The sequence below is a fragment of the Pleurodeles waltl genome, unplaced genomic scaffold, assembly GCF_031143425.1.
Source record: "Pleurodeles waltl isolate 20211129_DDA unplaced genomic scaffold, aPleWal1.hap1.20221129 scaffold_210, whole genome shotgun sequence".
Lineage (NCBI taxonomy): Eukaryota > Metazoa > Chordata > Amphibia > Caudata > Salamandridae > Pleurodeles > Pleurodeles waltl.
The window spans coordinates 1-25,410 of NW_027149916.1; the positions used below are offsets into that span (position 1 = coordinate 1).

Sequence of the window (25,410 nt, forward strand, 5' to 3'; positions counted from 1 at the left end):
GTGCTTGTGTACCTCTTTGAAGCACGTAAAGTGTTCTTTTTTTCCCACTTCCATCCAGGGGGAAAACCTGGAATCTTACCCTGCTTGGAGCTCCGCAGCCCTGGGTAGAAGGAGTGACTTTGCCCCCTTGGAGCTGAAACTCTCATAATGTGTAAAATAGCAGCCTGGAAGGTCGCAAATGGGCCAGCGACATTGCAGGCTCAGTGCTGGCACTGTGAGGGTGCTTGTGTGCGGTTTTAAAGCACGTAAAGTGTTCTTTTTTTTTTCCACTTCCATTCAAGGGGAAAACCTGGAATCTAACCCTACTTGGAGCTCCGTAGCCCTGGGTAGAAGGAGTGACTTTGCCCCCTTGGAGCTGAAACACTCATAATGTGTAAAATAGCAGCCTGGAAGGTTGCAAATGGGCCAGGGACATTGCAGGCTCACTGCTGGCACTGTGAGGGTGCTTGTGTACAGTTTAAAAGCACGTAAAGTGTTCTTTTTTCTCCACTTCCATCCAGGGGGAAAACCTGGAATCTTACCCTACTTGGAGCTCCGTAGCCCTGGGTAGAAGTAGTGACTTTGCCCCCTTGGAGCCTAATGTCGAAAACAGCTGCCTGGAGGTTGCAAATGGGCCAGGGACATTGCAGGCCCAGTGCTGACACTGTGAGGGTGCTTGTGTACCTCTTTGAAGCACGTAAAGTGTTCTTTTTTTTCCACTTCCATCCAGGGGGAAAACCTGGAATCTTACCCTACTTGGAGCTCCGTAGCCCTGGGTAGAAGTAGTGACTTTGCCCCCTTGGAGCCTAATGTCGAAAACAGCTGCCTGGAGGTTGCAAATGGGCCAGGGACATTGCAGGCCCAGTGCTTGCACTGTGAGGGTGCTTGTGTGCGGTTTTAAAGCACGTAAAGTGTTCTTTTTTTTTTTCCACTTCCATCCAGGGGGAAAACCTGGAATCTTACCCTACTTGGAGCTCCGTAGCCCTGGGTAGAAGGAGTGACTTTTCCCCCTTGGAGCCTAATGTCGAAAACAGCTGCCTGGAGGTTGCAAATGGGCCAGGGACATTGCAGGCCCAGTGCTGACACTGTGAGGGTGCTTGTGTACAGTTTTGAAGCACGTAAAGTGTTCTTTTATTTTTCCACTTCCATCCAGGGGTAAAACCTGGAATCTTACCCTACTTGGAGCACCGCAGCCCTGGGTAGAAGGAGTGACTTTGCCCCCTTGGAGCTGAAACACTCATAATGTGTAAATTAGCTGCCTGGAAGGTTACAAATGGACCAGGGACATTGCAGGCCCAGTGCTGACACTGTGAGGGTGCTTGTGTACAGTTTTGAAGCACGTAACAAGTTCTTTTTTCTCCACTTCCATCCAGGGGGAAAACCTGGAATCTAACCCTACTTGGAGCTCCGTAGCCCTGGGTAGAAGGAGTGACCTTGCCCCCTTGGAGCTGAAACACTCATAATGTGTAAAATAGCTGCCTGGAAGGTTGCAAATGGCCCAGGGACATTGCAGGCCCAGTGCTGACACTGTGAGGGTGCTTGTGTACAGTTTTGAAGCACGTAACATGTTCTTTTTTTTCCACTTCCATCAAGGGGGAAAACCTGGAATCTTACCCTACTTGGAGCTCCGTAGCCCTGGGTAGAAGGAGTGACTTTGCCCCCTTGGAGCTGAAACACTCATAATGTGTAAAATAGCTGCCTGGAAGGTTACAAATGGGCCCAGGGACACTGCAGGCCCAGTGCTGACACTGTGAGGGTGCTTGTGTACCTCTTTGAAGCACGTAAAGTGTTCTTTTTTTCCCACTTCCATCCAGGGGGAAAACCTGGAATCTTACCCGACTTGGAGCTCCGTAGCCCTGGGTAGAAGGAGTGACTTTACCCCCGTGGAGCTGAAACACTCATAATGTGTAAAACGAGGTTAAAAAAGGGCCAGGGACATTGTAGGCCCAGCGCTGACACTGTGAGGGTGCTTGTGTACCTCTTTGAAGCACGTAAAGTGTTCTCTTTTTTTCCACTTCCATCCAGGGGTAAAACCTGGAATCTTACCCTACTTGGAGCTCCGTAGCCCTGGGTAGAAGGAGTGACTTTGCCCCCTTGGAGCCTAATGTCGAAAACAGCTGCCTGGAGCTTGCAAATGGGCCAGGGACATTGCAGGCCCAGTGCTTGCACTGTGAGGGTGCTTGTGTGCGGTTTTAAAGCACGTAAAGTGTTCTTTTTTTTCCCACTTCCATCCAGGGGGAAAACCTGGAATCTTACCCTACTTGGAGCTCCGTAGCCCTGGGTAGAAGGAGTGACTTTGCCCCCTTGGAGCTGAAACACCCATAATGTGTAAAATAACAGCCTGGAAGGTTGCAAATGGGCCAGGGACATTGCAGGCTCACTGCTGGCACTGTGAGGGTGCTTGTGTACAGTTTAAAAGCACGTAAAGTGTTCTTTTTTGTCCACTTCCATCCAGGGGGAAAACCTGGAATCTTACCCTACTTGGAGCTCCGTAGCCCTGGGTAGAAGGAGTGACTTTGCCCCCTTGGAGCTGAAACACTCATAAGGTGTAAAATAGCAGCCTGGAAGGTTGCAAATGGGCCAGGGACATTGCAGGCCCAGTGCTGACACTGTGAGGGTGCTTGTGTACAGTTTAAAAGCACGTAAAGTGTTCTTTTTTTTCCACTTCCATCCAGGGGGAAAACCTGGAATCTTACCCTACTTGGAGCTCCGTAGCCCTGGGTAGAAGGAGTGACTTTGCCCCCTTGGAGCCTAATGTCGAAAACAGCAGGCTGGAGGTTGCAAATGGGCCAGGGACATTGCAGGCCCAGTGCTGGCACTGTGAGGGTGCTTGTGTACGGTTTTGAAGCACGTAAAATGTTCTTTTTTTTTCCCCACTTCCATCCAGGGGGAAAACCTTGAATCTTACCCTACTTGGAGCTCCGCAGCCCTGGGTAGAAGGAGTGACTTTGCCCCCTTGGAGCTGAAAAAGGAAACATGTACACATATTCTCGACTATTAAGCCCCCACAGCGTGGGGGCTTACAAAAGCGTGTGAGGAACAAAAAGTCGAGTTATCCCGGCCGGCTGGCACTCCGGCCATCTGGTCGGCCACGTGTGCAACCAGATGGCTCAGCGTGATGTGCGACCAGATGGCCGGAGTGCCAGCCGGCCGGGATAACTCGACTTTTTGTTCTTTACCCGCATTTGTAAGCCCCCACCCTGTGGGGGCTTAATAGTCGAAAATACGGGAAGGTGTAAAGAAATTGGGTATGGGCCTGGAGAGCAGCCCAACCCGGCAGGGAAAATGTAATAAAATGGTGTCGTATACACACAGCTCTGTTATGATCCAGTGGGCGGCCCTCAGAAGGGCCTTTAGGTTGTTTTTTTGTGCGTTCTCGGCGAGTGGTGTTTAACCGCCAAATCCGTAGAGAGTACGTCCCTGGCGCTTCAGGGCGTACACCACATCCATGGCGGTGACGGTCTTTCTCTTGGCGTGCTCGGTATAGGTGACGGCGTCCCGGATGACGTTCTCCAGGAAAACCTTCAGCACACCGCGGGTCTCCTCGTAGATGAGGCCGGAGATGCGCTTGACACCGCCGCGGCGAGCCAGGCGGCGAATGGCGGGCTTGGTGATGCCCTGGATGTTGTCGCGGAGCACCTTCCTGTGCCTCTTGGCACCGCCTTTGCCGAGCCCCTTTCCTCCTTTGCCGCGTCCAGACATGCTCTCTTCTCGGTCGAAGCAGAAATACGAGCAGCAGCCCGAGAACGGCTGCTTATATGGAGCAGCTGCGGACCGGCGAGGGAGCCTCTGACGTGTGAGGCCGAGAGGCGGGAGAGCCGCTGTCCGGCCCGCCCTCTGCAGAGAGCGGGCCCCGAGCGGCCGCTGCCGTTTGAAAAAGCGCGGGCTCCCAGCGCCCCTTTGTCCTGGGCTCGCCTGCGGGCGGGCGGGCTCCGCAGCTTCTGCTCTTCCCTCCTCACACGCCACCGGCGTTCAGGCCACGCAAACGGAACGGTGCAAAGCACCCCAGCCCCTCGCTGGTTGTTCCGGCCTGAAGCAACCCTAACCCGGGGTCCCCCTCCGACCGCTCTCAAATGTCTCAATGGGGCCAGCGCACCGAAGCCCTCCCCGGCGCCACCGCGCTGCGTGCGTGCAGCCACAACATGCACACGTTCACACCCCGCGCCCGGTAGCGGCGTGCCCGCAAACTGAAAAATATATATGTATAAACATGAATAAAAAGTATGGACCGCAAGGTAGCCTTAGCGGCTGTGTTAACATTATTCACGTGCATCGCCGGAGGGTCGGACACGCCGCCCGGTGAGGCGAAGGTGCGAGCGCTGAATTTAAAGAAGCCGGCAAAAGTGAGACTTAGAAGGGATAAGCTCTTTGATGGAATCTGTGTGCGGCCCTGAAAAGAGCCCTTGTGTTTATAATGTATTTATACGGTGGTTCGTAAGGGAGGCTGCGGCGCTTCACTTGCTTGCTTTGCCCCCAGCCTTGTGGCTCTCGGTTTTCTTGGGCAGCAGCACGGCCTGGATGTTTGGCAGGACGCCTCCCTGGGCGATGGTGACTCTGCCCAGCAGCTTGTTGAGCTCCTCGTCGTTGCGGATGGCGAGCTGGAGGTGCCTGGGGATGATGCGGGTCTTCTTGTTGTCCCGGGCCGCGTTGCCGGCCAGCTCGAGGATCTCGGCCGTCAGGTACTCCAGGACTGCAGCCAGATAGACGGGGGCACCGGCGCCGACCCGCTCGGCGTAGCTTCCCTTTCGGAGCAGCCTGTGCACACGGCCCACAGGGAACTGCAGTCCGGCTCTGGAAGAGCGTGTCTTGGCCTTAGCGCGGGCCTTGCCTCCTTGCTTTCCGCGTCCAGACATGGCGAGCAGCTGCTGTAGGTTCTCGGGCTAAGAAGACAGAGAGACTATCCCTGCGTGCTCCGGACCCCGGTCATATAAAGACTTCGGGTCGTCTCTGATTGGTTGCCCGCTAAGCTCTGAGGCCCACATTGGAGGAAGGAATAACCTACTCCACCAATCAGAATTACAGAAGTGAAAGGCGCGTATTAAGATGAGGACGGAGGGGGTGCCGGTTGTGCCTACCAATGGGAACGGAGAATGGAACAAGCAGCTGCTTTACACGCCCAGCCTATAAGTACAGCAGCCCGGGCGCAGCTTCCGCATTTCTCCTGATTGCACAGCGAGCGCCTGCCCAGTGTCGATCATGCCTGAACCAGCCAAGTCCGCGCCGGCTCCCAAGAAGGGCTCCAAGAAAGCGCTGTCCAAGCCGCCCAAGAAGGACGGCAAGAAGCGCAAGAGGACCAGGAAGGAGAGCTACGCTATCTACATTTACAAAGTGATGAAGCAGGTGCACCCCGACACCGGCATCTCCTCCAAGGCCATGGGCATCATGAACTCCTTCGTCAACGACATCTTTGAGCGCATCGCCGGGGAGGCTTCCCGCCTGGCTCACTACAACCAGCGGCGCACCATCACCTCCCGGGAGATCCAGACCGCCGTGCGCCTGCTGCTCCCCGGAGAGCTGGCCAAGCACGCCGTGTCCGAGGGCACCAAGGCCGTCACCAAGTACACTAGCGCCAAGTAAGGCTTCGAGGCACATCTCCAATTAACACAAGGGCTCTTTTAAGGGCCAACACTTTTTCCTCTAAGAGCTGCTGTGCGGATATTATCGGTGAAGAGGTACCCTTAGCGTGTCTTATGAATGAAGCGTAGTGTGGTGCGCATTAGGTCCCGCTCTGACGGGGCCTGCAGCAGAGCGAGGGACGGTAGAGCAGAGCGCCCTTCCTAATAAAACGTCTATGTGAACAGGCTTTGTTGGGGATAAAGTGTCACTAAGCGCTGTAATGTAATAGCGTTTGACCCGCACGGACGGTCCCGCTATTGCTTTCCACGTTAGGGGAGAAGTGTGTAAAGTTTGCACGGGGCACGTTCCGTTCGTACTTAAAAACCAAGGGAGACGAGAGCGGCTACAAGTCGCCCCCGAGCAGGCGCTCCCTCTGCTGAAGCCGGACAAGATTACCGGGGGTTTAAAAGTAGCACAGACACCACACAGCCCCGGCTTGCGAGGTGCCGGTCGCTGCACAACCCGTCTGCCAAACAAAGCACTTTATCATATGAAAAGGAGGCGCTCTGCTTTCCGAGTGCCGGTATGAGTTAATGAGTACCGGTGCCTACCAACACCTTCCTTTCGCCCCCGCCTCCCCCCGTGTACAACACACGGATATGAACAGCTCCTACGTGACAAGGTGGTGGCTCTTAGAAGAGCCCTTGTGGTATATGTGGGGTCGGTTAGGGTCGGTCCTTAGGCCCTCTCGCCGCGGATACGACGGGCCAGCTGAATGTCCTTGGGCATGATGGTGACCCTCTTGGCGTGGATGGCGCACAAGTTGGTGTCCTCAAAGAGCCCGACCAGGTAGGCCTCGCTGGCCTCCTGCAGGGCCATGACGGCCGAGCTCTGGAAGCGCAGGTCGGTCTTGAAGTCCTGCGCGATCTCCCGCACCAGGCGCTGGAAGGGCAGCTTGCGGATGAGCAGCTCGGTGGACTTCTGGTAGCGGCGGATCTCGCGGAGAGCCACGGTCCCGGGCCTGTAGCGGTGAGGCTTCTTGACTCCTCCGGTGGCAGGCGCGCTCTTGCGGGCAGCCTTGGTGGCCAGCTGCTTGCGAGGCGCCTTCCCTCCGGTGGACTTGCGGGCGGTCTGCTTGGTGCGGGCCATGGCGAAGACGGAGCTTTCTCTGCGCGGCGTGCGAGAAGGAATGGGGCCTGCCTCGCACAGAGGCCTATTTATGCCCTGGGAGACGGAGGGCTGCTCTGATTGGTTGAAACCACGGGCCCAAGTTTGGAAATAGCAAGGATTGGTTACTCACTGAAGAGGCGGCTCGTGGCTGTCTGTAGCCAATGAAATGTGGTCAAAATGGAAAGCAGCCCCCCGATTGGTTGATGTACCCCGAGCCGAAAAAGCCCGCGTTTTGGGCAGGTCTTCTCCCCCTTGCCCCCCCGGCTAGCTGCCGCCCCACCAGTCACCCCCTCCCCGTCTCGGTCACCTGCGGGGGACAAGCCCACGGTGTTATAGCCCCTTTGGTCACCCTGGCACACGCCGTTACCTCCTACGGATTTAAGGCGCACACTCGTCTGCTTCAAGCAGACACTATTCCCAGTCCGCCTCGGACATAGTGTTTGCGGCTAAGCACACACGTAATCACCCGAATGTGTCATCCACCGAGGTCTAGTACCTCCCACACGTATAGTTAGCCTTAAAACTATCAAGGAGTTATAATAACCTCCGTGCGAGCATCCGCCCAAGATCACACGCGGCGCTCGAGCGCGGAGAGGCGCGCCGGGATTTCACGGTGCCGTTTATGGCTGGGGAGCGGGGCACGGCGTGCGCGGGGCTGGGGGGTGAACAGGCTCTCTTCTAGACCGGGTGGGTGGCTCTTAAAAGAGCCCTTGTGTTCGCAGTGTCTGGCAGGAGCCCTTACTTCTTCTTGGGCGCTGCCTTTTTGGGCTTGGCTGCTTTGGGTTTGGCCGCCTTGGGTTTCACCACCTTGGCGGGGCTTTTCTTGGCTGCCTTGGGCTTGGCCGCCTTTGCTTTCGCGGGACTCTTGGCAGCCTTCTTGGCCGGGGCAGCTTTGGGCTTCTTGGGGCTCTTGGCCGCCGCCGGCTTCTTGGCCTTCTTCGGGCTCTTCTTCACCCCCGCGGGGGCCTTCTTGGGCTTCTTGGCGGCCGGGGCGGCTTTCTTGGCCGCTGGTTTCTTGGCCGCTGGTTTCTTGGCCGCCTTCTTGCCCTCCAGCTGCTTCTTGTTCACCTTGAAGGAGCCGGAGGCGCCGGTGCCCTTCAGCTGGGCCAGGGCGCCCTTGCTGACCAGGCCCTTGAGGGCGGCCTTGACGCGGCTCTTGTTCTTGTCCACATCGTAGCCGTCGGCGCTCAGCACCTTCTTCAGCGCCGCCAGGGAGACCCCCTTCCTCTCGGCAGAGGCGGTGACCGCTTTCAGGATGAGCTCGGCGACGCTGGGTCCCGCGGGCTTCTTGGCCTTAGACGGCCCCGCCGCCTTCTTCGCCTTCTTCTTGGGGGCTACTTCAGCGGGAGGGGCCGCGGCAGCTGGAGCGGTTTCAGCCATGGTACAGAGAGTCGAGGCGCTAGCACAGATGAGAAATGTCCCTCCCGCCGGAGCTCCGCGCATATATAGGGAGGAGCCACCTCCTGATTGGTCCCCAGGAGGGGAGGCTGTTCGCGGCACACTCGGCTCTCTGCTCCGAGCTGGCTTTTGTGTTTCCTCTCATCAGATTATCTATGTTTTAAAACAGTAAACGTTAGAACTGGGCTTTCATTTATACATCAAAAGAAGCCCAACTTCATCCCTTTCCTATGCGTGCTCTCCTCTCGTTTCAGCGCGCTGCCACCGGCTTTTAGTCAGCTGGTAGACTCCACACTCCTCCGATGGCTGATGCCTTTGTGTCAGAAAACTTTGTCCACGAGCCCATTTTCACCTACACAGTCTTAACGTTTGTGGTCAGAAAAGATAGCATATCAATCGTAGCGTGCTTCTGTACCGAATGACTCGTGGGGCACCACAATGGGGTTCTTGGCACCCGTGAAACAACGTTTTATAAACTGCAGAAATAACACAAGCCTTCGTGTGCCCAGCGAGAGGGGAAACAGGAGCCAGGAGGATAGAAACGGGCCAAACTCACTGAATGCACACCGCTGATACAGTGAAGGTGCCTGCCTACCTTATTTAACCATGTAAACTATTATTTTGTTCACCTGCATACAAGGGAGAAAACCTGGAATCTTACCCGACTTGGAGCTCCGTAGCCCTGGGTAGAAGGAGTGATGTTGCCCCCTCGGAGCTGAAACACACATAATGTGTAAAATAGCTGCCTGGAGGTTACAAATGAGCCCAGGGACATTGCAGGCCCAGTACTGACATTGTGAGGGTGCTTGTGTACCTTTTGGAATCATGTAAAGTGTTGTTTTTTTTCCACTTCCATCCAGGGGGAAAACCTGGAATCTTACCCTACTTGGAGCTCCGTAGCCCTGGGTAGAAGGAGTGACTTTGCCCCCTTGGAGCTGAAACACCCATAATGTGTAAAATAGCTGCCTGGAAGGTTGCAAATGGCCCAGGGACATTGCAGGCCCAGTGCTGACACTGTGAGGGTGCTTGTGTACAGTTTTGAAGGACGTAAAGTGTTCTTTTTTCTCCACTTCCATCCAGGGGGAAAACCTGGAATCTTACCCTACTTGGAGCTCCGTAGCCCTGGGTAGAAGGAGTGACTTTGCCCCCTTGGAGCCTAATGTCGAAAACAGCTGCCTGGAGGTTGCAAATGGGCCAGGGACACTGCAGGCCCAGTGCTGACACTGTGAGGGTGCTTGTGTACCTCTTTGAAGCACGTAAAGTGTTCTTTTTTTCCCACTTCCATCCAGGGGGAAAACCTGGAATCTTACCCTGCTTGGAGCTCCGCAGCCCTGGGTAGAAGGAGTGACTTTGCCCCCTTGGAGCTGAAACTCTCATAATGTGTAAAATAGCAGCCTGGAAGGTCGCAAATGGGCCAGCGACATTGCAGGCTCAGTGCTGGCACTGTGAGGGTGCTTGTGTGCGGTTTTAAAGCACGTAAAGTGTTCTTTTTTTTTTCCACTTCCATTCAAGGGGAAAACCTGGAATCTAACCCTACTTGGAGCTCCGTAGCCCTGGGTAGAAGGAGTGACTTTGCCCCCTTGGAGCTGAAACACTCATAATGTGTAAAATAGCAGCCTGGAAGGTTGCAAATGGGCCAGGGACATTGCAGGCTCACTGCTGGCACTGTGAGGGTGCTTGTGTACAGTTTAAAAGCACGTAAAGTGTTCTTTTTTCTCCACTTCCATCCAGGGGGAAAACCTGGAATCTTACCCTACTTGGAGCTCCGTAGCCCTGGGTAGAAGTAGTGACTTTGCCCCCTTGGAGCCTAATGTCGAAAACAGCTGCCTGGAGGTTGCAAATGGGCCAGGGACATTGCAGGCCCAGTGCTGACACTGTGAGGGTGCTTGTGTACCTCTTTGAAGCACGTAAAGTGTTCTTTTTTTTCCACTTCCATCCAGGGGGAAAACCTGGAATCTTACCCTACTTGGAGCTCCGTAGCCCTGGGTAGAAGTAGTGACTTTGCCCCCTTGGAGCCTAATGTCGAAAACAGCTGCCTGGAGGTTGCAAATGGGCCAGGGACATTGCAGGCCCAGTGCTTGCACTGTGAGGGTGCTTGTGTGCGGTTTTAAAGCACGTAAAGTGTTCTTTTTTTTTTTTCCACTTCCATCCAGGGGGAAAACCTGGAATCTTACCCTACTTGGAGCTCCGTAGCCCTGGGTAGAAGGAGTGACTTTTCCCCCTTGGAGCCTAATGTCGAAAACAGCTGCCTGGAGGTTGCAAATGGGCCAGGGACATTGCAGGCCCAGTGCTGACACTGTGAGGGTGCTTGTGTACAGTTTTGAAGCACGTAAAGTGTTCTTTTATTTTTCCACTTCCATCCAGGGGTAAAACCTGGAATCTTACCCTACTTGGAGCACCGCAGCCCTGGGTAGAAGGAGTGACTTTGCCCCCTTGGAGCTGAAACACTCATAATGTGTAAATTAGCTGCCTGGAAGGTTACAAATGGACCAGGGACATTGCAGGCCCAGTGCTGACACTGTGAGGGTGCTTGTGTACAGTTTTGAAGCACGTAACAAGTTCTTTTTTCTCCACTTCCATCCAGGGGGAAAACCTGGAATCTAACCCTACTTGGAGCTCCGTAGCCCTGGGTAGAAGGAGTGACCTTGCCCCCTTGGAGCTGAAACACTCATAATGTGTAAAATAGCTGCCTGGAAGGTTGCAAATGGCCCAGGGACATTGCAGGCCCAGTGCTGACACTGTGAGGGTGCTTGTGTACAGTTTTGAAGCACGTAACATGTTCTTTTTTTTCCACTTCCATCAAGGGGGAAAACCTGGAATCTTACCCTACTTGGAGCTCCGCAGCCCTGGGTAGAAGGAGTGACTTTTCCCCCTTGGAGCTGAAACACCCATAATGTGTAAAATAGCTGCCTGGAAGGTTGCAAATGGCCCAGGGACATTGCAGGCCCAGTGCTGACACTGTGATGGTGCTTGTGTACAGTTTTGAAGCACGAAAAATGATATTTTTTTCCACTTCCATCTAGGGGGAAAACCTGGAATCTTACCCTACTTGGAGCTCCGTAGCCCTGGGTAGAAGGAGTGACTTTTCCCCCTTGGAGCCTAATGTCGAAAACAGCTGCCTGGAGGTTGCAAATGGGCCAGGGACATTGCAGGCCCAGTGCTTGCACTGTGAGGGTGCTTGTGTGCGGTTTTAAAGCACGTAAAGTGTTCTTTTTTTTTCCCACTTCCATCCAGGGGGAAAACCTGGAATCTTACCCTACTTGGATCTCCGTAGCCCTGGGTAGAAGGAGTGACTTTGCCCCCTTGGAGCCTAATGTCGAAAACAGCTGCCTGGAGGTTGCAAATGGGCCAGGGACATTGCAGGCCCAGTGCTGACACTGTGAGGGTGCTTGTGTACAGTTTTGAAGCACGTAAAGTGTTCTTTTTTTTCCACTTCCATCCAGGGGGAAAACCTGGAATCTAACCCTACTTGGAGCTCCGTAGCCCTGGGTAGAAGGAGTGACTTTGCCCCCTTGGAGCTGAAACACCCATAATGTGTAAAATAGCAGCCTGGAAGGTTGCAAATGGGCCAGGGACATTGCAGGCTCACTGCTGGCACTGTGAGGGTGCTTGTGTACAGTTTAAAAGCACGTAAAGTGTTCTTTTTTCTCCACTTCCATCCAGGGGGAAAACCTGGAATCTTACCCTACTTGGAGCTCCGTAGCCCTGGGTAGAAGGAGTGACTTTGCCCCCTTGGAGCTGAAACACTCATAATGTGTAAAATAGCAGCCTGGAAGGTTGCAAATGGGCAAGGGACATTGCAGGCTCAGTGCTGGCACTGTGAGGGTGCTAGTGTACAGTTTTGAAGCACGTAAAGTGTTCTTTTTTTTCCCACTTCCATCCAGGGGGAAAACCTGGAATCTTACCCTACTTGGAGCTCCGTAGCCCTGGGTAGAAGGAGTGACTTTGCCCCCTTGGAGCCTAATGTCGAAAACAGCTGCCTGGAGGTTGCAAATGGCCCAGGGACATTGCAGGCCCAGTGCTGACGCTGTGAGGGTGCTTGTGTACCGTTTTGAAGCACGTAAAGTGTTCTTTTTACTCCACTTCCATCCAGGGGGAAAACCTGGAATCTTACCCTACTTGGAGCTCCGTAGCCCTGGGTAGAAGGAGTGACTTTGCCCCCTTGGAGCCTAATGTCGAAAACAGCTGCCTGGAGGTTGCAAATGGGCCAGGGACATTGCAGGCCCAGTGCTGACGCTGTGAGGGTGCTTGTGTACCGTTTTGAAGCACGTAAAGTGTTCTTTTTACTCCACTTCCATCCAGGGGGAAAACCTGGAATCTTACCCTACTTGGAGCTCCGTAGCCCTGGGTAGAAGGAGTGACTTTGCCCCCTTGGAGCCTAATGTCGAAAACAGCTGCCTGGAGCTTGCAAATGGGCCAGGGACATTGCAGGCCCAGTGCTGACGCTGTGAGGGTGCTTGTGTAACATTTTGAAGCACGTAAAGTGTTCTTTTTTTTTCCACTTCCATCCAGGGGGAAAACCTGGAATATTACCCTACTTGGAGCTCCGTAGCCCTGGGTAGAAGGAGTGACTTTGCCCCCTTGGAGCTGAAACACCCATAATGTGTAAAATAGCTGCCTGGAAGGTAGCAAATGGCCCAGGGACATTGCAGGCCCAGTGCTGACACTGTGAGGGTGCTTGTGTACAGTTTTGAAGCACGTAAAGTGTTCTTTTTTCTCCACTTCCATCCAGGGGGAAAACTTGGAATCTTACCCTACTTGGAGCTCCGTAGCCCTGGGTAGAAGGAGTGACTTTGCCCCCTTGGAGCTGAAACACTCATAATGTGTAAAATAGCAGCCTGGAAGGTCGCAAATGGGCCAGGGACATTGCAGGCTCAGTGCTGGCACTGTGAGGGTGCTTGTGTGCGGTTTTAAAGCACGTAAAGTGTTCTTTTTTTCCCACTTCCATCCAGGGGGGAAACCTGGAATCTTACCCTACTTGGAGCTCCGTAGCCCTGGGTAGAAGGAGTGACTTTGTCCCCTTGGAGCTGAAACACTCATAATGTGTAAAATAGCAGCCTGGAAGGTTACAAATGGGCCAGGGACATTGCAGGCCCAGTGCTGACACTGTGAGGGTGCTTGTGTACAGTTTTGAAGCACGTAAAGTGTTCTTTTTTTTCCACTTCCATCCAGGGGGAAAACCTGGAATCTTACCCTACTTGGAGCTCCGTAGCCCTGGGTAGAAGGAGTGACTTTGCCCCCTTGGAGCCTAATGTCGAAAACAGCTGCCTGGAGGTTGCAAATGGGCCAGGGACATTGCAGGCCCAGTGCTGACGCTGTGAGGGTGCTTGTGTACAGTTTTGAAGCACGTAAAGTGTTCTTTTTTCTCCACTTCCATCCAGGGGGAAAACCTGGAATCTTACCCTACTTGGAGCTCCGTAGCCCTGGGTAGAAGGAGTGACTTTGCCCCCTTGGAGCTGAAACACCCATAATGTGTAAAATAGCTGCCTGGAAGGTAGCAAATGGCCCAGGGACATTGCAGGCCCAGTGCTGACACTGTGAGGGTGCTTGTGTACAGTTTTGAAGCACGTAAAGTGTTCTTTTTTCTCCACTTCCATCCAGGGGGAAAACCTGGAATCTTACCCTACTTGGAGCTCCGTAGCCCTGGGTAGAAGGAGTGACTTTGCCCCCTTGGAGCCTAATGTCGAAAACAGCTGCCTGGAGGTTGCAAATGGGCCAGGGACATTGCAGGCCCAGTGCTGACACTGTGAGGGTGCTTGTGTACCGTTTTGAAGCACGTAAAGTGTTCTTTTTTTTCCACTTCCATCCAGGGGGAAAACCTGGAATCTTACCCTACTTGGAGCTCCGTAGCCCTGGGTAGAAGGAGTGACTTTGCCTCCTTGGAGCCTAATGTCGAAAACAGCTGCCTGGAGGTTGCAAATGGGCCAGGGACATTGCAGGCCCAGTGCTGGCACTGAGAGGGTGCTTGTGTACAGTTTTGAAGCACGTAAAGTGTTTTTTTTTTTCCACTTCCATCCAGGGGGAAAACCTGGAATCTTACCCTACTTGGAGCTCCGCAGCCCTGGGTAGAAGGAGTGACTTTGCCCCCTTGGAGCTGAAACACCCATAATGTGTAAAATAGCTGCCTGGAAGGTTGCAAATGGCCCAGGGACATTGCAGGCCCAGCGCTGACACTGTGAGGGTGCTTGTGTAACATTTTGAAGCACGTAAAGTGTTCTTTTTTTTTCCACTTCCATCCAGGGGGAAAACCTGGAATATTACCCTACTTGGAGCTCCGTAGCCCTGGGTAGAAGGAGTGACTTTGCCCCCTTGGAGCCTAATGTCGAAAACAGCTGCCTGGAGCTTGCAAATGGGCCAGGGACATTGCAAGCCCAGTGCTGACACTGTGAGGGTGCTTGTGTACCGTTTTGAAGCACGTAAAGTGTTCTTTTTTTTCCACTTCCATCCAGGGGGAAAACCTGGAATCTTACCCTACTTGGAGCTCCGTAGCCCTGGGTAGAAGGAGTGACTTTTCCCTCTTGGAGCTGAAACACCCATAATGTGTAAAATAGCTGCCTGGAAGGTTGCAAATGGCCCAGGGACATTGCAGGCCCAGTGCTGACACTGTGATGGTGCTTGTGTACAGTTTTGAAGCACGAAAAATGATCTTTTTTTCCACTTCCATCTAGGGGGAAAACCTGGAATCTTACCCTACTTGGAGCTCCGTAGCCCTGGGTAGAAGGAGTGACTTTTCCCCCTTGGAGCCTAATGTCGAAAACAGCTGCCTGGAGGTTGCAAATGGGCCAGGGACATTGCAGGCCCAGTGCTGACACTGTGAGGGTGCTTGTGTACCGTTTTGAAGCACGTAAAGTGTTCTTTTTTTTCCACTTCCATCCAGGGGGAAAAACTGGAATCTTACCCTACTTGGAGCTCCGTAGCCCTGGGTAGAAGGAGTGACTTTGCCCCCTTGGAGCTGAAACACTCATAATGTGTAAAATAGCTGCCTGGAAGGGTGCAAATGGCCCAGGGACATTGCAGGCCCAGTGATGACACTGTGAGGGTGCTTGTGTACAGTTTAAAAGCACGTAAAGTGTTCTTTTTTTTCCACTTCCATCCAGGGGGAAAAACTGGAATCTTACCCTACTTGGAGCTCCGTAGCCCTGGGTAGAAGGAGTGACTTTGTCCCCTTGGAGCTGAAACACTCATAATGTGTAAAATAGCAGCCTGGAAGGTTACAAATGGGCCAGGGACATTGCAGGCCCAGTGCTGACACTGTGAGGGTGCTTGTGTACAGTTTTGAAGCACGTAAAGTGTTATTTTTTTTCCACTTCCATCCAGGGGGAAAACCTGGAATCTTACCCTACTTGGAGCTCCGTAGCCCTGGGTAGAAGGAGTGACTTTGCCCCCTTGGAGCCTAATGTCGAAAACAGCTGCCTGGAGCTTGCAAATGGGCCAGGGACATTGCAGGCCCAGTGCTGACGCTGTGAGGGTGCTTGTGTACCGTTTTGAAGCACGTAAAGTGTTCTTTTTTTCCAACTTCCATCCAGGGGGAAATCCTGGAATCTTACCCTACTTGGAGCTCCGTAGCCCTGGGTAGAAGGAGTGACTTTGCCCCCTTGGAGCTGAAACACCCATAATGTGTAAAATAGCTGCCTGGAAGGTTGCAAATGGCCCAGGGACATTGCAGGCCCAGCGCTGACACTGTGAGGGTGCTTGTGTAACATTTTGAAGCACGTAAAGTGTTCTTTTTTTTTCCACTTCCATCCAGGGGGAAAACCTGGAATATTACCCTACTTGGAGCTCCGTAGCCCTGGGTAGAAGGAGTGACTTTGCCCCCTTGGAGCCTAATGTCGAAAACAGCTGCCTGGAGGTTGCAAATGGGCCAGGGACATTGCAGGCCCAGTGCTTGCACTGTGAGGGTGCTTGTGTGCGGTTTTAAAGCACGTAAAGTGTTCTTTTTTTTCCCCACTTCCATCCAGGGGGAAAACCTGGAATCTTACCCTACTTGGAGCTCCGTAGCCCTGGGTAGAAGGAGTGACTTTTCCCCCTTGGAGCCTAATGTCGAAAACAGCTGCCTGGAGCTTGCAAATGGGCCAGGGACATTGCAGGCCCAGTGCTGACACTGTGAGGGTGCTTGTGTACCGTTTTGAAGCACGTAAAGTGTTCTTTTTTTTCCACTTCCATCCAGGGGGAAAACCTGGAATCTTACCCTACTTGGAGCTCCGTAGCCCTGGGTAGAAGGAGTGACTTTTCCCTCTTGGAGCTGAAACACCCATAATGTGTAAAATAGCTGCCTGGAAGGTTGCAAATGGCCCAGGGACATTGCAGGCCCAGTGCTGACACTGTGATGGTGCTTGTGTACAGTTTTGAAGCACGAAAAATGATCTTTTTTTCCACTTCCATCTAGGGGGAAAACCTGGAATCTTACCCTACTTGGAGCTCCGTAGCCCTGGGTAGAAGGAGTGACTTTTCCCCCTTGGAGCCTAATGTCGAAAACAGCTGCCTGGAGGTTGCAAATGGGCCAGGGACATTGCAGGCCCAGTGCTGACACTGTGAGGGTGCTTGTGTACAGTTTTGAAGCACGTAAAGTGTTCTTTTTTCTCCACTTCCATCCAGGGGGAAAACCTGGAATCTTACCCTACTTGGAGCTCCGTAGCCCTGGGTAGAAGGAGTGACTTTGCCCCCTGGGAGCTGAAACACCCATAATGTGTAAAATAGCTGCCTGGAAGGTTGCAAATGGGCCAGGGACATTGCAGGCTCACTGCTGGCACTGTGAGGGTGCTTGTGTGCGGTTTTAAAGCACTTAGGCCCGTATTTATACTTTTTTTAGCGCCGCATTTGCGTCGTTTTTTGACGCAAAAACGGCGCAAACTTGCAAAATACCATTGTATTTTGTAGGTTTGCGCCGTTAGCCGTCAAAAAGCGGCGCAAATGCGGCGCTAAAAAAAGTATAAATACGGGCCTTAAAGTGTTCTTTTTTTTCCACTTCCATCCAGGGGCAAAACCTGGAATCTTACCCTACTTGGAGCTCCGTAGCCCTGGGTAGAAGGAGTGACTTTGCCCCCTTGGAGCTGAAACACCCATAATGTGTAAAATAGCTGCCTGGAAGGTAGCAAATGGCCCAGGGACATTGCAGGCCCAGTGCTGACACTGTGAGGGTGCTTGTGTACAGTTTTGAAGCACGTAACATGTTCTTTTTTTTCCACTTCCATCAAGGGGGAAAACCTGGAATCTTACCCTACTTGGAGCTCCGCAGCCCTGGGTAGAAGGAGTGACTTTTCCCCCTTGGAGCTGAAACACCCATAATGTGTAAAATAGCTGCCTGGAAGGTTGCAAATGGCCCAGGGACACTGCAGGCCCAGTGCTGACACTGTGATGGTGCTTGTGTACAGTTTTGAAGCACGAAAAATGATCTTTTTTTCCACTTCCATCTAGGGGGAAAACCTGGAATCTTACCCTACTTGGAGCTCCGTAGCCCTGGGTAGAAGGAGTGACTTTGCCCCCTTGGAGCCTAATGTCGAAAACAGCTGCCTGGAGGTTGCAAATGGGCCAGGGACATTGCAGGCCCAGTGCTGACACTGTGAGGGTGCTTGTGTACAGTTTTGAAGCACGTAAAGTGTTCTTTTTTTTCCACTTCCATCCAGGGGGAAAACCTGGAATCTAACCCTACTTGGAGCTCCGTAGCCCTGGGTAGAAGGAGTGACTTTGCCCCCTTGGAGCTGAAACACCCATAATGTGTAAAATAGCTGCCTGGAAGGTTGCAAATGGCCCAGGGACATTGCAGGCCCAGTGCTGACACTGTGATGGTGCTTGTGTACAGTTTTGAAGCACGAAAAATGATCTTTTTTTCCACTTCCATCTAGGGGGAAAACCTGGAATCTTACCCTACTTGGAGCTCCGTAGCCCTGGGTAGAAGGAGTGACTTTTCCCCCTTGGAGCCTAATGTCGAAAACAGCTGCCTGGAGGTTGCAAATGGGCCAGGGACATTGCAGGCCCAGTGCTGACACTGTGAGGGTGCTTGTGTACCGTTTTGAAGCACGTAAAGTGTTCTTTTTTTTCCACTTCCATCCAGGGGGAAAAACTGGAATCTTACCCTACTTGGAGCTCCGTAGCCCTGGGTAGAAGGAGTGACTTTGCCCCCTTGGAGCTGAAACACTCATAATGTGTAAAATAGCTGCCTGGAAGGGTGCAAATGGCCCAGGGACATTGCAGGCCCAGTGATGACACTGTGAGGGTGCTTGTGTACAGTTTAAAAGCACGTAAAGTGTTCTTTTTTTTCCACTTCCATCCAGGGGGAAAAACTGGAATCTTACCCTACTTGGAGCTCCGTAGCCCTGGGTAGAAGGAGTGACTTTGTCCCCTTGGAGCTGAAACACTCATAATGTGTAAAATAGCAGCCTGGAAGGTTACAAATGGGCCAGGGACATTGCAGGCCCAGTGCTGACACTGTGAGGGTGCTTGTGTACAGTTTTGAAGCACGTAAAGTGTTATTTTTTTTCCACTTCCATCCAGGGGGAAAACCTGGAATCTTACCCTACTTGGAGCTCCGTAGCCCTGGGTAGAAGGAGTGACTTTGCCCCCTTGGAGCCTAATGTCGAAAACAGCTGCCTGGAGCTTGCAAATGGGCCAGGGACATTGCAGGCCCAGTGCTGACGCTGTGAGGGTGCTTGTGTACCGTTTTGAAGCACGTAAAGTGTTCTTTTTTTCCAACTTCCATCCAGGGGGAAATCCTGGAATCTTACCCTACTTGGAGCTCCGTAGCCCTGGGTAGAAGGAGTGACTTTGCCCCCTTGGAGCTGAAACACCCATAATGTGTAAAATAGCTGCCTGGAAGGTTGCAAATGGCCCAGGGACATTGCAGGCCCAGCGCTGACACTGTGAGGGTGCTTGTGTAACATTTTGAAGCACGTAAAGTGTTCTTTTTTTTTCCACTTCCATCCAGGGGGAAAACCTGGAATCTTACCCTACTTGGAGCTCCGTAGCCCTGGGTAGAAGGAGTGACTTTGCCCCCTTGGAACTGAAACACCCATAATGTGTAAAATAGCTTCCTGGAAGGTTGCAAATGGGCCAGGGACATTGCAGGCCCAGTGCTGACACTGTGAGGGTGCTTGTGCACAGTTTTGAAGCACGTAAAGTGTTCTTTTTTCTCCACTTCCATCCAGGGGGAAAACCTGGAATCTTACCCTACTTGGTGCTCCGTAGCCCTGGGTAGAAGGAGTGACTTTGCCCCCTTGGAGCTGAAACACCCATAATGTGTAAAATAGCTGCCTGGAAGGTTGCAAATGGCCGAGGGACATTGCAGGCCCAGTGCTGACACTGTGAGGGTGCTTGTGTACAGTTTTGAAGCACGTAAAGTGTTCTTTTTTCTCCACTTCCATCCAGGGGGAAAACCTGGAATCTTACCCAACTTGGAGCTCCGTAGCCCTGGGTAGAAGGAGTGACTTTGCCCCCTTGGAGCCTAATGTCGAAAACAGCTGCCTGGAGGTTGCAAATGGCCAGGGACATTGCAGGCCCAGTGCTGACACTGTGAGGGTGCTTGTGTACAGTTTTGAAGCACGTAAAGTGTTCTTTTTTTTCCACTTCCATCCAGGGGGAAAACCTGGAATCTAACCCTACTTGGAGCTCCGTAGCCCTGTGTAGAAGGAGTGACTTTGCCCCCTTGAAGCTGAAACACTCATAATGTGTAAAATAGCTGCCTGGAAGGTTGCAAATGGCCCAGGGACATTGCAGGCCCAGTGCTGACACGGTGGGGGTGCTTGTGTACAGTTTTGAAGCACGTAAAGTGTTCTTTTTTCTCCACTTCCATCCAGGGGGAAAACCTGGAATCTTACCATACTTGGAGCTCCGTAGCCCTGGGTAGAAGGAGTGACTTTGCCCCCTTGGAGCTGAAACACTCATAATGAGTAAAATAGCAGCCTGGAAGGTTGCAAATGGGCCAGGGACATTGCAGGCTCACTGCTGGCACTGTGAGGGTGCTTGTGTACAGTTTAAAAGCACGTAAAGTGTTCTTTTTTCTCCACTTCCATCCAGGGGGAAAACCTGGAATCTTACCTTACTTGGAGCTCCGTAGCCCTGGGTAGAAGTAGTGACTTTGCCCCCTTGGAGCCTAATGTCGAAAACAGCTGCCTGGAGGTTGCAAATGGGCCAGGGACATTGCAGGCCCAGTGCTTGCACTGTGAGGGTGCTTATGTGCGGTTTTAAAGCACGTAAAGTGTTCTTTTTTTTCCCCACTTCCATCCAGGGGAAAAACCTGGAATCTTACCCTACTTGGAGCTCCGTAGCCCTGGGTAGAAGGAGTGACTTTTCCCCCTTGGAGCCTAATGTCGAAAACAGCTGCCTGGAGCTTGCAAATGGGCCAGGGACATTGCAGGCCCAGTGCTGACACTGTGAGGGTGCTTGTGTACCGTTTTGAAGCACGTAAAGTGTTCTTTTTTTTCCACTTCCATCCAGGGGGAAAACCTGGAATCTTACACTACTTGGAGCTCCGTAGCCCTGGGTAGAAGGAGTGACTTTGCCCCCTTGGAGCTGAAACACCCATAATGTGTAAAATAGCTGCCTGGAAGGTAGCAAATGGCCCAGGGACATTGCAGGCCCAGTGCTGACACTGTGAGGGTGCTTGTGTACAGTTTTGAAGCACGTAAAGAGTTCTTTTTTCTCCACTTCCATCCAGGGGGAAAACCTGGAATCTTACCCTACTTGGAGCTCCGTAGCCCTGGGTAGAAGGAGTGACTTTGCCCCCTTGGAGCTGAAACACCCATAATGTGAAATATAGCTGCCTGGAAGGTTGCAAATGGGCCAGGGACATTGCAGGCCCAGTGCTGACGCTGTGAGGGTGCTTGTGTACCGTTTTAAAGCACGTAAAGTGTTCTTTTTTTTCCCACTTCCATCCAGGGGGAAAACCTGGAATCTTACCCTACTTGGAGCTCCGTAGCCCTGGGTAGAAGGAGTGACTTTGCCCCCTTGGAGCCTAATGTCGAAAACCGCTGCCTGGAGGTTGCAAATGGGCCAGGGACATTGCAGGCCCAGTGCTGACACTGTGAGGGTGCTTGTGTACCGTTTTGAATCATGTAAAGTGTTCTTTTATTTTTCACTTCCATCCCGGGGTTAAACCTGGAATCTTACCCTACTTGGAGCTCCGTAGCCCCGGGTAGAAGGAGTGACTTTGCCCCCTTGGAGCTGAAACACTCATAATGTGTAAAATAGCTGCCTGGAAGGTTGCAAATGGCCCAGGGACATTGCAGGCCCAGTGCTGACACTGTGAGGGTGCTTGTGTACAGTTTTGAAGCACGTAAAGTGTTCTTTTTTCTCCACTTCCATCCAGGGGGAAAACCTGGAATCTTACCCTACTTGGAGCTCCGTAGCCCTGGGTAGAAGGAGTGACTTTGCCCCCTTGGAGCTGAAACACTCATAATGTGTAAAATAGCAGCCTGGAAGGTCGCAAATGGGACAGGGACATTGCAGGCTCAGTGCTGGCACTGTGAAGGTGCTTGTGTGCGGTTTTAAAGCACGTAAAGTGTTCTTTTTTTTCCCACTTCCATCCAGGGGGAAAACCTGGAATCTTACCCTACTTGGAGCTCCGTAGCCCTGGGTAGAAGGAGTGACTTTGCCCCCTTGGAACTGAAACACCCATAATGTGTAAAATAGCTTCCTGGAAGGTTGCAAATGGGCCAGGGACATTGCAGGCCCAGTGCTGACACTGTGAGGGTGCTTGTGCACAGTTTTGAAGCACGTAAAGTGTTCTTTTTTCTCCACTTCCATCCAGGGGGAAAACCTGGAATCTTACCCTACTTGGTGCTCCGTAGCCCTGGGTAGAAGGAGTGACTTTGCCCCCTTGGAGCTGAAACACCCATAATGTGTAAAATAACAGCCTGGAAGGTTGCAAATGGGCCAGGGACATTGCAGGCTCACTGCTGGCACTGTGAGGGTGCTTGTGTGCGGTTTTAAAGCACGTAAAGTGTTCTTTTTTTCCCCACTTCCATCCAGTGGGAAAACCTGGAATCTTACCCTACTTGGAGCTCCGTAGCCCTGGGTAGAAGGAGTGACTTTGCCCCCTTGAAGCTGAAACACCCATAATGTGTAAAATAGCTCCCTGGAAGGTAGCAAATGGCCCAGGGACATTGCAGGCCCAGTGCTGACACTGTGTGGGTGCTTGTGTACAGTTTTGAAGCACGTAAAGTGTTCTTTTTTCTCCACTTCCATCCAGGGGGAAAACCTGGAATCTTACCCTACTTGGAGCTCCGTAGCCCTGGGTAGAAGGAGTGACTTTGCCCCCTTGGAGCCTAATGTCGAAAACAGCTGCCTGGAGGTTGCAAATGGGCCAGGGACATTGCAGGCCCAGTGCTGACACTGTGAGGGTGCTTGTGTACCGTTTTGAATCATGTAAAGTGTTCTTTTATTTTTCACTTCCATCCCGGGGTTAAACCTGGAATCTTACCCTACTTGGAGCTCCGTAGCCCTGGGTAGAAGGAGTGACTTTGCCCCCTTGGAGCTGAAACACTCATAATGTGTAAAATAGCTGCCTGGAAGGTTACAAATGGGCCCAGGGACACTGCAGGCCCAGTGCTGACACTGTGAGGGTGCTTGTGTACCTCTTTGAAGCACGTAAAGTGTTCTTTTTTTCCCACTTCCATCCAGGGGGAAAACCTGGAATCTTACCCGACTTGGAGCTCCGTAGCCCTGGGTAGAAGGAGTGACTTTACCCCCGTGGAGCTGAAACACTCATAATGTGTAAAACGAGGTTAAAAAAGGGCCAGGGACATTGTAGGCCCAGCGCTGACACTGTGAGGGTGCTTGTGTACCTCTTTGAAGCACGTAAAGTGTTCTCTTTTTTTCCACTTCCATCCAGGGGTAAAACCTGGAATCTTACCCTACTTGGAGCTCCGTAGCCCTGGGTAGAAGGAGTGACTTTGCCCCCTTGGAGCCTAATGTCGAAAACAGCTGCCTGGAGCTTGCAAATGGGCCAGGGACATTGCAGGCCCAGTGCTTGCACTGTGAGGGTGCTTGTGTGCGGTTTTAAAGCACGTAAAGTGTTCTTTTTTTTCCCACTTCCATCCAGGGGGAAAACCTGGAATCTTACCCTACTTGGAGCTCCGTAGCCCTGGGTAGAAGGAGTGACTTTGCCCCCTTGGAGCTGAAACACCCATAATGTGTAAAATAACAGCCTGGAAGGTTGCAAATGGGCCAGGGACATTGCAGGCTCACTGCTGGCACTGTGAGGGTGCTTGTGTACAGTTTAAAAGCACGTAAAGTGTTCTTTTTTCTCCACTTCCATCCAGGGGGAAAACCTGGAATCTTACCCTGCTTGGAGCTCCGTAGCCCTGGGTAGAAGGAGTGACTTTGCCCCCTTGGAGCTGAAACACCCATAATGTGTAAAATAGCAGCCTGGAAGGTTGCAAAAGGGCCAGGGACATTGCAGGCCCAGTGCTGGCACTGTGAGGGTGCTTGTGTGCGGTTTTAAAGCACGTAAAGTGTTCTTTTTTATCCCACTTCCATCCAGGGGGAAAACCTGGAATCTTACCCTACTTGGAGCTCCGTAGCCCTGGGTAGAAGGAGTGACTTTGCCCCCTTGGAGCTGAAACACCCATAATGTGTAAAATAGCTGCCTGGAAGGTTGCAAATGGCCCAGGGACATTGCAGGCCCAGCGCTGACACTGTGAGGGTGCTTGTGTAACATTTTGAAGCACGTAAAGTGTTCTTTTTTTTTCCACTTCCATCCAGGGGGAAAACCTGGAATATTACCCTACTTGGAGCTCCGTAGCCCTGGGTAGAAGGAGTGACTTTGCCCCCTTGGAGCCTAATGTCGAAAACAGCTGCCTGGAGGTTGCAAATGGGCCAGGGACATTGCAGGCCCAGTGCTGACGCTGTGAGGGTGCTTGTGTACCGTTTTGAAGCACGTAAAGTGTTCTTTTTACTCCACTTCCATCCAGGGGGAAAACCTGGAATCTTACCCTACTTGGAGCTCCGCAGCCCTGGGTAGAAGGAGTGACTTTTCCCCCTTGGAGCTGAAACACCCATAATGTGTAAAATAGCTGCCTGGAAGGTTGCAAATGGGCCAGGGACATTGCAGGCCCAGTGCTGGCACTGTGAGGGTGCTTGTGTGCTGTTTTAAAGCACGTAAAGTGTTCTTTTTTTTCCCCACTTCCATCCAGGGGGAAAACCTGGAATCTTACCCGACTTGGAGCTCCGTAGCCCTGGGTAGAAGGAGTGACTTTGCCCCCTTGGAGCTGAAACACTCATAATGTGTAAAATAGCAGCCTGGAAGGTTGCAAATGGGCCAGGGACATTGCAGGCTCACTGCTGGCACTGTGAGGGTGCTTGTGTACAGTTTAAAAGCACGTAAAGTGTTCTTTTTTCTCCACTTCCATCCAGGGGGAAAACCTGGAATCTTACCCTACTTGGAGCTCCGTAGCCCTGGGTAGAAGGAGTGACTTTGCCCCCTTGGAGCTGAAACACCCATAATGTGTAAAATAGCTGCCTGGAAGGTTGCAAATGGCCCAGGGACATTGCAGGCCCAGCGCTGACACTGTGAGGGTGCTTGTGTAACATTTTGAAGCACGTAAAGTGTTCTTTTTTTTTCCACTTCCATCCAGGGGGAAAACCTGGAATATTACCCTACTTGGAGCTCCGTAGCCCTGGGTAGAAGGAGTGACTTTGCCCCCTTGGAGCCTAATGTCGAAAACAGCTGCCTGGAGGTTGCAAATGGGCCAGGGACATTGCAGGCCCAGTGCTGACGCTGTGAGGGTGCTTGTGTACCGTTTTGAAGCACGTAAAGTGTTCTTTTTACTCCACTTCCATCCAGGGGGAAAACCTGGAATCTTACCCTACTTGGAGCTCCGCAGCCCTGGGTAGAAGGAGTGACTTTTCCCCCTTGGAGCTGAAACACCCATAATGTGTAAAATAGCTGCCTGGAAGGTTGCAAATGGCCCAGGGACATTGCAGGCCCAGTGCTGACACTGTGATGGTGCTTGTGTACAGTTTTGAAGCACGAAAAATGATCTTTTTTTCCACTTCCATCTAGGGGGAAAACCTGGAATCTTACCCTACTTGGAGCTCCGTAGCCCTGGGTAGAAGGAGTGACTTTTCCCCCTTGGAGCCTAATGTCGAAAACAGCTGCCTGGAGGTTGCAAATGGGCCAGGGACATTGCAGGCCCAGTGCTGACACTGTGAGGGTGCTTGTGTACCGTTTTGAAGCACGTAAAGTGTTCTTTTTTTTCCACTTCCATCCAGGGGGAAAAACTGGAATCTTACCCTACTTGGAGCTCCGTAGCCCTGGGTAGAAGGAGTGACTTTGCCCCCTTGGAGCTGAAACACTCATAATGTGTAAAATAG

The 25,410-nt window shown here is 52.3% G+C and overlaps 5 protein-coding genes across 5 annotated transcripts; 1 reads left to right on the plus strand and 4 right to left on the minus strand.

Moving 5' to 3' along the window:
- Window positions 1-3,313: 3,313 nt before the first annotated feature.
- LOC138274932 (histone H4) lies at window positions 3,314-3,815 on the minus strand. The gene has a single exon (XM_069219052.1). It carries the CDS (start codon window positions 3,679-3,681, stop codon window positions 3,370-3,372), a length of 312 nt encoding a protein of 103 aa, XP_069075153.1. The 5' UTR covers window positions 3,682-3,815; the 3' UTR covers window positions 3,314-3,369.
- A 545-nt stretch (window positions 3,816-4,360) lies between these two features.
- On the minus strand, window positions 4,361-4,998 carry LOC138274929 (histone H2A type 2-C). Its single transcript, XM_069219050.1, has one exon. It carries the CDS (start codon window positions 4,830-4,832, stop codon window positions 4,434-4,436), a length of 399 nt encoding a protein of 132 aa, XP_069075151.1. The 5' UTR covers window positions 4,833-4,998; the 3' UTR covers window positions 4,361-4,433.
- Window positions 4,999-5,134: 136 nt separating this feature from the next.
- On the minus strand, window positions 5,135-7,058 carry LOC138274928 (histone H3). Its single transcript, XM_069219049.1, has one exon. It carries the CDS (start codon window positions 6,682-6,684, stop codon window positions 6,274-6,276), a length of 411 nt encoding a protein of 136 aa, XP_069075150.1. The 5' UTR covers window positions 6,685-7,058; the 3' UTR covers window positions 5,135-6,273.
- LOC138274930 (histone H2B 1.2-like) lies at window positions 5,176-5,607 on the plus strand. Its single transcript, XM_069219051.1, has one exon. The coding sequence runs from the start codon at window positions 5,176-5,178 to the stop codon at window positions 5,554-5,556; it is 381 nt and encodes a 126-aa protein (XP_069075152.1). The 3' UTR covers window positions 5,557-5,607.
- A 367-nt stretch (window positions 7,059-7,425) lies between the features above and the next one.
- Window positions 7,426-8,334, minus strand: LOC138274927 (histone H1-like). The gene has a single exon (XM_069219048.1). It carries the CDS (start codon window positions 8,146-8,148, stop codon window positions 7,444-7,446), a length of 705 nt encoding a protein of 234 aa, XP_069075149.1. The 5' UTR covers window positions 8,149-8,334; the 3' UTR covers window positions 7,426-7,443.
- Between the last annotated feature and the right edge of the window lie 17,076 nt (window positions 8,335-25,410).

Coding starts and splice junctions, on each gene's coding strand:
- LOC138274932 (XM_069219052.1), bottom strand. CDS start 3,681: ATGTCTGGACGCGGCAAAGGAGGAAAGGGGCTCGGCAAAGGCGGTGCC.
- LOC138274929 (XM_069219050.1), bottom strand. CDS start 4,832: ATGTCTGGACGCGGAAAGCAAGGAGGCAAGGCCCGCGCTAAGGCCAAG.
- LOC138274930 (XM_069219051.1), top strand. CDS start 5,176: ATGCCTGAACCAGCCAAGTCCGCGCCGGCTCCCAAGAAGGGCTCCAAG.
- LOC138274928 (XM_069219049.1), bottom strand. CDS start 6,684: ATGGCCCGCACCAAGCAGACCGCCCGCAAGTCCACCGGAGGGAAGGCG.
- LOC138274927 (XM_069219048.1), bottom strand. CDS start 8,148: ATGCGCGGAGCTCCGGCGGGAGGGACATTTCTCATCTGTGCTAGCGCC.